Source organism: Zalophus californianus, chromosome 1 (assembly GCF_009762305.2).
Source record: "Zalophus californianus isolate mZalCal1 chromosome 1, mZalCal1.pri.v2, whole genome shotgun sequence".
NCBI classification, from domain to species: Eukaryota; Metazoa; Chordata; class Mammalia; order Carnivora; family Otariidae; genus Zalophus; species Zalophus californianus.
Window position 1 is genome coordinate 124,748,720 of NC_045595.1, and position 11,918 is coordinate 124,760,637.

Genomic DNA, 11,918 nt, shown 5'->3' on the forward strand with positions numbered 1-11,918 from the left:
CTGTAGCTGAGATTCAGTTTCTCCTGAAATTAATATTATTATCTCTCAGTGGGAGAAATCGATTACTACTTTCTAATCTTAAACTCTGCAGCTCTGTCTTTAGAACTAGTCTTAGGTACATGTGGATTTGGGGCTTATTGAAGAACTCCTTCCCTTTCTAGTCTTTAATCCTTGAGATATGTTGACTAAATCATGAAATGTTTTTAGAATTATATTAGTATGTTACTAAAAATGAGTTTTAGTTCTGGTATAAATTTTATTTCTTATTTTATTTTTTAAATTTTTTTTTTAAGATCTTATTTGTTTGCGAGAGAATGAGAGGCAGAGAGCGTGAGAGGGAGGAGGGTCAGAGGGAGAAGCAGACTCCCTGCTGAGCAGGAGCCTGATGTGGGACTCGATCCCGGGACTCCAGGGTCATGACCTGAGCCGAAGGCAGTCGCTTAACCAACTGAGCCACCCAGGCGCCCTATAAATTTTATTTTTATTTTATTTTGGAAATTTAGAGGAATAGAGTAAGGTTTTTTTGGAGGGACTTGCTTTTACTGGTACTTATTTTTTAAAAAGTGGTATATGGTAATGCAGTATTTTATTCTATTAATAACTAATGTTTGAGAACATTTATAATATTAATGGAACTTAATCTAAGTTCACCTTTTTTTTACATTTCAGTATTGGGTATTATAAAAGATAGTAAAAATAATTGTCAAAATTATTTCATCAAAAACTTTAAATGCTTGGTGTTAGTCTTCATACAATTTAGTTTTGACATAAAGTTCTTTGGCCGCAAAAAAGAACATTTGGTTTACTTCACTAGTAGGAATATCTCTTAAGGTTGAGCTGGCATCTTCTTGGTATTTCTTCTGCTGTTGATTTTTAGCATAGTTGTCTGTGATTGTATAAATGGAGTTGAGTGGAGAGGTACTCATCAGGTTTAGCCCAAATAAGAGTACATAACCGATTACTATAGTAATGAGGAGGTAGACAGGCAGTGCAACTGCCCGGTATTTTTGAGGCCAATAGGTTAAGCCTAAGGAGTTTAGCCAAGATTCAGGAATAAAAGCCCACACAAGAGATAGTATGAGGGTGCCTGGGTGGCTCAGTTGGTTGAGCGACTGCCTTCGGCTCAGGTCATGATCCTGGAGTCTTGGGATCGAGTCCCGCATTGGGCCCCCTGCTCAGCAGGGGGTCTGCTTCTCCCTCTGACCCTCCCCTCTCTCATGTGTTCTCTCTCTCTTATTCTCTTTCTCAAATAAAATAAATAAAATCTTTAAAAAAAGAGAGAGAGACAGTAATTGAGAGCTTAAGAAAAGAACAAAGCCGTAAATCACTCTTTCTGGCAATGGTGATGGTGAATATCCCACAATTTCCCTGCGGCTTTAGACAGTCTCAGTGTCCAGTCCCCTGCGGAACTGCCTGTCTAGGAAGCCTCAGGGGGGGCGAGAGAGGAAAACCTTGGGGAAAGACCAGGTCACGCCAGTACCCCAGAGTAAGGTTTTTCAATATTTGGAAGAGAGAATGGGAGCTGTTAATAAGACAAGAAGACTAGTAGAAAAAACCTTGGAATAATGAAGAGAAGTTTCTCCTACTTTACATTTTTGTCTGTGATTTGCCCTATTTACCTTCCTCTGTGTAGAGAGAACTAAAGGAAGTACTTCATCTTTACATCTTAGCAAACAGCTATATTGTCTTTTCAGCCACTAGAACCACCTAGTTGCTTACTTTTTCATTCATTCTGCACCCAGAGCTTCTAGAAATGTAAAAGACCTCATGTAAAAGACCGTAACCAAATTAGAAGTAATTTATTTGTTCCTTGAAAAAACAGGAAGCCATCTGCTCTCTTTTCAGCTCATAGGTTGTTATATGCTTAATAACAGTTAAGATAGCAATAGAAAAGTATCTCTTTTATTAGCAACTGCTTAGGGATTTAATTTTATATTCATATTATGAGTTTTACTCTCTAATTGAAATAGAAAAATAATATTTGCACATAAAAAATCAAATAGAGAAAAGTATACTCCAGTAAATTATATGCACCTGTCCCACTAGTCTTTTTTTATAGCAGTGCAACTTTTGATACTTTCATCTATCTTTCCAGAAAAAAGAGTGCAGACACATGGATTTCTGGTTAGATGTATTCCTAGGTAATTTTCTCTCCATAATTCCATTTATAAATGAGATATTTTAGCTAAGTTGTTTTCTAATTGTTTTGTATGTAGGTTAATCTTTGATATGTATGTCAGTTTTATAACCAGTCACTTTTGTTAATTCTCTTACAGCTTCTAATTGTGTCCCACCTAATTCTATTGGATCTTTCAGTGTTTAATTTTTTTCTTGTTTTTTTTTTTTAAGATATTTATTTATTGAGAGAGAGAGAATGGTAGAGAGAGAGCATGAGAGGGAGGAAGGTCAGAGGGAGAAGCAGACTCCCTGCTGAGCAGGGAGCCCGATGCGGGACTCGATCCTGGGATTCCAGGATCATGACCTGAGCCGAAGGCAGTCGCTTAACCAACTGAGCCACCCAGGCACCCAGTGTTTAATTTTAAGATTTATTTATTTATTTGAGAGAGAGAGAGAGTGTGTGCATGAGCAGGAGGGGCAGAGGGAGAGGGAGAGACAATCTCAAGCAGACTCCATGCTGAGGGCAGAGCCCAATGTGGGGCTCGATCTCACAACCATGAGATCACAACCTGAGCCAAAACCAAGAGTCCGATGCTTAATTGACTGCACCAACGAGGCACCCCTTCAGTGTTTCATTTTTTAAAAATATCTTGGGTTGGTCATTTTAGAGTGAGCATTGATGAATTACTTTGTACTTTGAAAACAAAACATCATGAAGGAAAAGATATTTGTGTCAAAACATCCTTTTTCTGAATTTGCTTCTGTATCTAGGAACATAAAAAAGTTCTATCAAATAGGTTTTTAATATATGTATTTGTTGATTGAATGAAAGCAAATTTGAAATGAAATCAAATGAAACTAAAATTGTAAATGAAATGAGAACAAAATCAAATTCATAAAACTAAAGTTACACCTGTGCTTGGTTTATGGTGTCATATGTATAGCAATGTAGGAAATGTGATCCCTCTATTATAAGATGTAGGAGATGTTAATGCAGAACCTTGCCAGGTGTATGTGAATGGGGATAAGGGAGACTCAGGGATAGGCAGAGCTTGAATCACGGTCCTGACTACTTGGTTTTTCATAGATTGTTAAGAGATGTTAACTACTCAGTTATTTCCAATGATTGTCTAACAAAAACCAATTGAAAAGTATTAGAACTTGTAACAGCTTAGTTCAGCCAAATAAAAAATACATACATATTAATAGTTTTTCTTTTTTTTTAAAGACTTATTTATTTTAGAGAGCGCATGAGAGAGTGTGGTGGTGGGGGGGAGGGCATGAGCAAAGGAGAGAGAGTCCTAAGCAGATTCCCCGCTGAGCATGGAGCCCAACACGGGGCTCGATTTCATGACCCTGAGATCACAACCTGAGCCAAAACCAAGAGTTGGAGACTTAACCGACTGCACCATCCAGGTGCCCCTCAATAGTTTTTCTCTATGCTGGCAGTAACTAACTAGAAAGTATAGGAAAGGAAGACCCCTCTTTCCAATAAAACTTGGTATAAATTTAGGAAATTTTAGTATAAATCTAGGAATAGCCTTGTAAGAAATAAATGAAAGTTTTCTATTTTAAGAAAACTATATAATACTTTACAAAGAAATCTGTGATGTTCCTAAATGAGAATGCGGACTAGCATAAAGATGTCAATTCATTGTAGTTCTTATAAAATCCTACAGGAAATTTTGGATTTTGACAGAATGATTCCAAAGATAATTTTTAAACAAAAAGCAACAATAAAAAAGTAAAGAACAGTACTTCTTTTATGAGATATTACATTGTATTTTTAAAGTTACAATGATCAGAACACTACTGCACAACGAAAAGAATAAATGTTCTTGAAATAAGACTTTATTGTATGATAAATATAGTACTTTAACAATTTAATAAGATTGTTAACATATGGTGCTACGATAGTTGGTTAAATACATAGGAAAAATTAGATGTATATCCTAACCTTATATCCATATAAGTTTATAGGTAGATTTGCGAGTTAAAAGTGAAACCATTTCAAAAACCTTTAAGAAAATGTAGGTGTAGGTGGTGAATGTTGAATCTGGTTTTTTTGTTTTGTTTTGTTTTTTTTGATGTTGAGTTTTAGGCATTCTCTATATATTCTGGATATTAATCCCTTCTCAGATATATCAGATAAATGATTTATATTTTCTCCCATTCTGTGGATTGCTACCTATTTTACTGATAGTGTCTTTTGCACAACATTTACCAATTTTTATGAAATCTAATTTTTCTGTTTTTCTTTTGTTGCCTCTGTCTCTGGTGTTATATCTAAGATAGCACTGTTAAATCTAGTGTCTTGAGGCTTTTGACCTATGTTTTCTTTGTCTTAAAGAGTTTTATAGTTTTTAGCTCTTATATTTAGATCTTTGATCCATTTTGAGTTAATTTTTGTGTGTGCTGTAAGGTAAGGATCCAACTTTATTCTTTTGCCTGTGGATATCTAGTTTTCTTAGCACCATTTGTTGAAAAGACTGTCCTCCTTTTCCTACTGAATAGTCTTGATGCCCTTGTCAAATCATTTGACCATATTACTGAGGGTTTATTTCTAGGCTCTCTATTCTGTTTCATTCCATTTCTATTCTGTATCTTATGCCAGTACAGTACCATTTTGATTATAGTAGTAGGTGTTTTTTCTTTTTTTTTAAAGATACATTTATTTTAGAGAGAGAGTGTGTGAGAGGGTGGGAAGAGGGGCAGAGGGAGAGGGGGAGGGAGACTCCAGCAGACTCCCCACTGAGGGAGGAGCCCGATGTGGGGCTCAGTCCTATGACCCCAAGATCATGACCTGAGCTGAAATCAAGAGTCAGATGCTCAACCAACTGAGCCACCCAGGCGCCCCTTAATAGTAGGTTTTTAAACCAAGAAGTTTGAGACTTCCAACTTTGTACATTTTTTCCAGGATTGTCTTGGCTATTTGGAGTCACTTGTGATTCCATATGAATTTTGGAATGAATTTTTTTTTTCTTGCAAAAAAAGTCACTCGGATTTTGATAGGGATTTCATTGAATCTGTAGATTGCTTTGGGTACTATTGACATGTTAATATTAAATCTTCCAATTATTCAAGTATTTTTTAATTCCTTTCAGCAACAACATTTTGTAGTTTACAGTGTATGTCTTTCATCTCTTTAAGTTTATTCCTAAATATTTTATTTTTTGATGTTATATTTGTTTCTTAATGAGAAGAAAGTAGAGGCTCTTTGTGTTAAAAAATAATGAAATAATAAAATTAATTCTCATATAATCAGAGGAGACTTTTATCATCTGTTCATTAATAGTAATTACTTTGAGTATCTAATGATAATGGAAAAAAGCCATAATACAGAGCTAATTGAAAAATATAAGATATAAAACTGAATAGAACCACTCTAATTTTATTAAAATAAAACATTTATGCATATAAAAATATATGTAAGAAATATGTTTAAATGTAAATAGCAAATGGCCAGGACACTTGTGGGTAATTTTTCTTTCAAATTTTCTATAATGGAAGTGTGTGTGTGTGTTTTTGTTTTTGTTTTTGTTTTTTTGACTCAGGAAAAAAATTATAACATTTTAAAAAGTTACTGATGATTACAAGTACTGTTACCTGATTAAGATTCGGTAAGTGACTGAGTCTTTCAGCAGGTGGACGAAGTGGAAAGAGAGGGTCTGGAGCAGGCAGGGCGGACTTGCTTGTTTTAAGAAGCTTTGGCAAAACCAAGCCTGTCTATGTGGATGTCAATGGCAGAGAGCCAAAGCAAGCATTTATAATTGTAGAATATAATATTTAAGACTATTTGTTTGCAAGGGGGTTTAACGTTTTATTTCAAAGGACTACTGTGCATTATCTTGTTTCATGACTCCTGTGGGTTAAGTATACAGATATTTTCTACATTTTGCATGTGAGAACATTTTCAGAAAAACCAGTATTCACAAGGTTGTATAAAATTCTCTCTAGCCACAGAATGACAGTGGTGGAGGATAGTCTTAATAGTGCTAGACTAGTGGGGAAACTTACTGATTCATGACCTAGATCTATAAATTTAAAGTGCAAATTGGTTATAGGAGTATGCAAAGACATTTTGTCTCACGTGCTTTTTTCCTCAAAAAGCCCAAATGTAATTTGAGTAAGTGATATTTTGGATTACTTGGAGATTAGTTGTCTCATTTAAGGTTAATTTTGATCGGTGGTTCTTGGCCTATCTGAAATCTTTGACTCCTTTTAGAATGTAACAAACTATGAGCTTACTCCTCAGAAAACTGTCCTTTGCATTTATGCACACACAGAGTTTTGCACATGATTTCAGGGAGGTTGCATACCTCCTATTTCTATCCATTGCCACTCCTAGGAGCTCTTGATCATAGGTTCAGAACCTCCAATTTAGAATCCATTTAGATGTTGGTTGAGGAAGAAAGAAAAAAGGAAAAAGTCTAAGTTTAATTTGAGATTATCTCAAGGAAATTGTTTCTTGGTTTTGGTTTTATAGCAGACTTTATACGTAAGCATTGTGTCCACTAAGGTTCTAACTTGTTGGTTTTAGGGTTGTTAAAAAGATTTTTTATTGAGTTCTTTTTTCAGTTGCTTTGGTGTCCATAGTCCTTGCAATGAATTTTTCATTTAGTGAATGCTGATTTTTTTTACTGTCCTTAAATTAGTATATTTCAGAGTTGAAATTATGTCAAGCATATAAAAAACCTGAGTAGCTTTATTTGTATATACTCCCATGTACTTAGAGCTTTGATTTTAGAAACAGTTGTATATTTTTATTTTGTTTTACCTATTTATTTTATTTTTTTATTTTTAAAAAAGATTATATTTATTTTTTGAGAGAGAGAAAAACAGCATGAGAGGGGAGAGGGAGAAGCAAGCTCCCCGCTGAGCTGGGAGCCCGATGTGGGATTCGATCCCAGGACCCTGGGATCATGACCTAAGCCAAAGGCAGTCGCTTAACCAACTGAACCACCCAGGCACCCTTATTTATTTTAAAATTATAAAAAAGTATTATTTTTTCAACAGGAGAATCTTATTTACAGTGCTGATCCAGAATCCTTTGAAGTAAATACTAAAGATATGGACAGTACATTGAGTAGAGCATCTAGAGCAATAAAAAAGACTTCAAAAAAGGTGAGTCTTAGCTTATTATTTAACATATCTCCAAAATGTATTTTTCAGAGTATATTAAAATAACATTGCTATAAACACCAGTATAAGGATAGTTTAACACAGCTGTTTTCTTGGTTCTAGGAAATGGCCCATAGGGATAATAGTTTTAGTTCAGCAAATCCTTTCACACAGTAATTATTAACAACTTGTTATCCCTCCCATTCTTGTTATAGTGATGCTTCTATGCCCCATGCTTCACTAGAAATGTACGGGTGGTGGTTTAGATGTAGATATATGTACATTCATCTTAAATATTGCCTCAGATATTTTTCAGCAAAGGGCACTGATAGAATTGGGAGACCTGGGATCTATTCCTGACCATAAATATGTTTCAGTCTCCTAATGATGAAGATCACTTCCCTTCTTACTTTATCAGAGTTGAGGACTATGTAAAAATGTTGGTAATGGGGCTATTTATTTATTCATTTAAAGTGGGCTCCATGCCCAGCATGGAGCCCAACGTGGGGCTTGAACTCACGACCCTGAGATTAAGACCTGAGGCAAAATCAAGATTCAGATCTTAACCGACTAAGCCACCCACTTGCCCGTATAATGGGGCTTCTTAAAAGTAGAACTAGAGTTTTAATATTTTGAGCAAAATTTGCAACCATCATCTACAATTTTTTGTTGTTTTCTTTGCTTTTGAGGGGGAGGCCTTCTATTTTAATCATCTTTGTATCTTCCAGCATTTAATGTGTATGATGTATACTGGATAAACACGTTGAATGATTCAAATGAGCTCTTTCACTTTTTTAATAAATAAATTGAGATTCAAGTGGCCTTGGATTAAAGATTTCACAACTAAATTTTAGCAGAATCTAATATAAACCCAGGTTTCTAATCTCTCAGGCCAGGTTTTTTCCTCCTGCTTTCTTTCTCCCTTCGGGCTATAGTGCTTTCTGATTGCAGGATGGAATAGTCTATCTACAATGTACTACTTCATCTTCTCATTGTTTTGTCCAAAGAAATTCTAATTCTGACATATACTATTTGTAGAAAAACTTCATGTATATTTGGCATTGTTTGTGTTCTTATCAGTTGTATTAGATTTATGTATGCTTAATTAATTGTGACTCTTTTTAACTCTAGGTTACAAGAGCATTCTCTTTCTCAAAAACTCCAAAAAGAGCTCTGCGAAGGGCCCTTATGACATCCCAAAGCTCAGTGGAGGGAAGAAGTCCTTCCAGCAATGACAAGCATGTAATGAGTCGTCTTTCTAGCACATCATCATTAGCAGTAAGTGACTTTGATCTAATGGGCTAAATGACTTACTCACATTTATGGAATTGGTATGGAATTTGTTAACTTTTTGAAGATGGAAGTCTTAACTCTCTTTTTTAATCTCTAAACTTTTAGGCTCTTTACTGGGTAAAGGTAACTGAGAAAAACTTCACTTAATGAACTAGAGACGTACTTAGTGTATAGTTTGATGTGAAATTTTATTGGGATTGAGATACATTCAAAAATCTAAGAAAAGAAACATGTAAATAATGATGGTTCTGTTTATGGAGATTGGCTCCAATAATATAGCTGAGATAGAGGTTTTTTTGTTTGGCTTTTTTTTTTTTTTTTTAACTATTTCTGTGATGAGTAGAATATAACCTCTGAAGCTGAAGGATGATATGGATTCTGAATTCATATGTGTATGTTTTTAAATATTTCCTGAATAATTCAAATTCCTAGTGATATCAGAATTATTAGATAATTAATATTAGGGACATTTCTAACATTTATTACTGTCTCTAAGTATGTGAGTGATGTGTCTGTTCTTTGTAAAATTATTATTGATCTAACCTACTAAGGTTAAGAAAAGCAAATGACTGTCACTTCTTAGTTGTGTGTCCTTCAGCAAGTTTCTTATTCTCTTCTTATCCTCATTTTTACAGCTGAGGAAAAAAGAGGTTAATAGTACTTAACCATATAGGACTATAAGGACTAAACACACACACACACACACACACACACACACACACACACACACACACACACACACAATGTGATTATCTAAGGAGAGGCAGTTTGAATAGTGGTTAAGAGCATAAACTCTGGAACTCACATGTTCAAATCCTGGCTCTGCTATTTGCTGGCTGTATGACTTTTGGGAAGTTATTAAAGATCTCTCTGTTTCAATTTCACTATCAGTAAGATGAATTTAAAGTAGTAGTTGTAAGGATTAAATAAGTTAATATATGCAAAGTGCTTTGAACAGTTCCTGGCACATAGTGAGTGGCCTGGTTACCTTTTATTATATAAAATTTATAGATGAGGTACTTAATACTCAATAACTCTTACTTTTTTAAAAAGCCAGTTAAGTCTAAGTCTTAACTCAGAGACTTATAGTTGAATCTATGAGTATATTTATACAAATTTTGGAGGAAGGTTAACCTTCCAATGGGAGGGAAGTTGTGCTTGATAATATAAATATATGCCAAGAAATTTGAAAAATGAAAATGAATTAAGATGGACAAAATGCAGTTAGGCCAAAGTACTGTCCCTTCTTTATATCCTGCATCTATATAACTGTGTAACTATTATAAGCATTGCTTTTCAAATGAATGTAATTTGATTTTACAGAAAATTTTTAGAAAATTATTTATGGTTTAGTCACTTTTATGTAGATAATATAAATACGAAGTACCTAAAATATCTTTAAGACGTTCATGTCCTCTTCTCAATTGCTTATTTCTGTTCTAACAGATTGTCCATTCTGTTTCCACAAGCAATATAATTGGATTTACTAAGCATGTTTATGTACAGCGCTCAAACTCTACTGGTGGGCGCTCTCAAAACTCCTGGTTTCGATCTATCCGTCATTCTGCCTCACGAGCTAGTTTTTCAGAGATACTAGAAGGAACTATTGATTTTTCAAATTTCAAAAAAAGTCCTATCCAAGTCATCTTTGACATTTGTGAAGAATTAGGAGATATGCCAACCAGTAATGGAAACAAGCCTCGTGAAAGTTTAATGTGAGCTTATTAGCTATTTGAAATTTGTATTTGTGAAAAAAGAAAGCATTCTTTCTTCACTGAATCGTTATTAGGCGGGTGGGGACTTTTAAATTCACAACTTTATAACTGCTTTGAATTCACAACAATTTAGGCTTAATAGAGTTTCCTTGTGTATTGATACATAAAAATATTTTTTGCAAGGTAATTTATTCTTAAGTCCAGAAAAATTCAATCCCATTAGAAATGTTCCTATTTATGAAAATGATCATTTTAAAGAATAGTAATAATTTTGATGTAAAGCAGATTTTTATTCCAAATCTGATTCTTAATCTTAGATTTATGGCATTTATATAAAATTCTTGCTTTTTAATATGGTAAATCATAAACGTTTCACTTGAAGAAAATGTAAGCTTTTATACTATCTACTTAAATCATCTTTGTTATCACCTGAATGGTAATACTTTACCAACCTAGCTCTTTAAATACTACATTTTACTACCTTGTTGATGAGAACTTACAGCCAGCTACCTTGTTGGCTCTAAGTTTAGTTACAGTTAGACATTCATGTATGTTAAAATAAAGCAGTAACTTTCTTTATAATTCATTTTGATTTACACCTGCTCTTCAGTTTTTGGTGTTCTTGTGCATGTTCCTTTGTTATTACTGAAAATTCTGATGATATTTAACTTTGGCCTCTGAAACAATAAATTTAGATAGCTTAGTAACTTAATAATCTCTTATCAGAATTGCTGCTATTTTGCTATGGATTGCACACATAACACAGAAACTCTCTAGGAATGTATGACCTTTAATTTTAGAGAATTATTTTTCATGAAGTAATTTCACTCCTCTTAAATTTGCTTTATGATTAAGAAACCACTAGGGTTTGTCTTTTTACCTCAAAAACTTATTAATTTTTTTTAAAGAACCTGAAACAGTCTTTAATATCACACAGATACACCCTAGTAGCAGTAAACCAATTGAGTTAATATGTAGTTAACTAGTCTGTCCATTTGTTTTTTTGTTTTCAGAATGCTAAAATAGTTTTAATTGTTTTCTTCCGATCCCCCTTACCCTAATTTAAATTCTTTTATTTAAAGAGTTTAGAATTTTCAGATGTTTTAAAATTAATTGTGTTAATTTGTAAAATAATATGCATGATGCTAAACTATTTTAAAATTTTTTAAAAGAAAAATTTAAATATAAAAGTATTTGTCTTGTCTTTACAGGGTATCCCATCCCCCTCCCTTGTCAGCCTGCCTTCCTTCTTTGAAAGAAGAAGTCATACTTTAAGCAGATCTACAACTCATTTGATATGAAACTTAAAAAATCTTAATTTATAGCAACTTATAAACACTTCATACTCAAATAAGAAACTGACTTAAATGGTACTTGTCATTAGCACTTGGTGAAAGCTGGAAAGAATATAGGTAACACTAAATCTATGTCATTTGATTTTCTTCTTGAAAGAGTAAAGTTAACCTCTTACATATTTTGAGTTAATTCATGTAAAAATTATATTGGTTTTGATGTAATTTTTCTCTTTGCTCAGATCCTTCATTCGAAGACCAATAATTTAAGTTATTCATGATATTAGTAGCTTTGCAACTTGACAATAGTAAATAAATTTTATTGGTGGATGCCAAATACTGCTGTGAATCTCTCTGTATAGTGTCCATGAATGAATTT

At 33.7% G+C, this 11,918-nt stretch overlaps 2 protein-coding genes across 2 annotated transcripts in view; one reads left to right on the forward strand and one right to left on the reverse strand.

Moving 5' to 3' along the window:
- The window catches only part of ECT2 (epithelial cell transforming 2), a 53,536-nt gene extending 43,335 nt beyond the window's left edge, over positions 1–10,201 (forward strand). The window contains 4 exon segments of the mRNA XM_027583909.2: positions 7,135–7,242; positions 8,371–8,517; positions 9,979–10,155; positions 10,157–10,201. Coding sequence (XP_027439710.2) covers positions 7,135–7,242; positions 8,371–8,517; positions 9,979–10,155; positions 10,157–10,201 — 477 coding nt within the window.
- LOC113917399 (phosphatidylinositol N-acetylglucosaminyltransferase subunit P-like) lies at positions 741–6,454 on the reverse strand. Its single transcript, XM_035728904.1, has 3 exons — positions 6,438–6,454; positions 1,291–1,368; positions 741–1,086 (listed from the first exon to the last, which is right to left on the reverse strand). The coding sequence occupies exons 1-3, from the start codon at positions 6,452–6,454 to the stop codon at positions 741–743; spliced, it is 441 nt and encodes a 146-aa protein (XP_035584797.1).
- Positions 10,202–11,918: the final 1,717 nt, after the last annotated feature.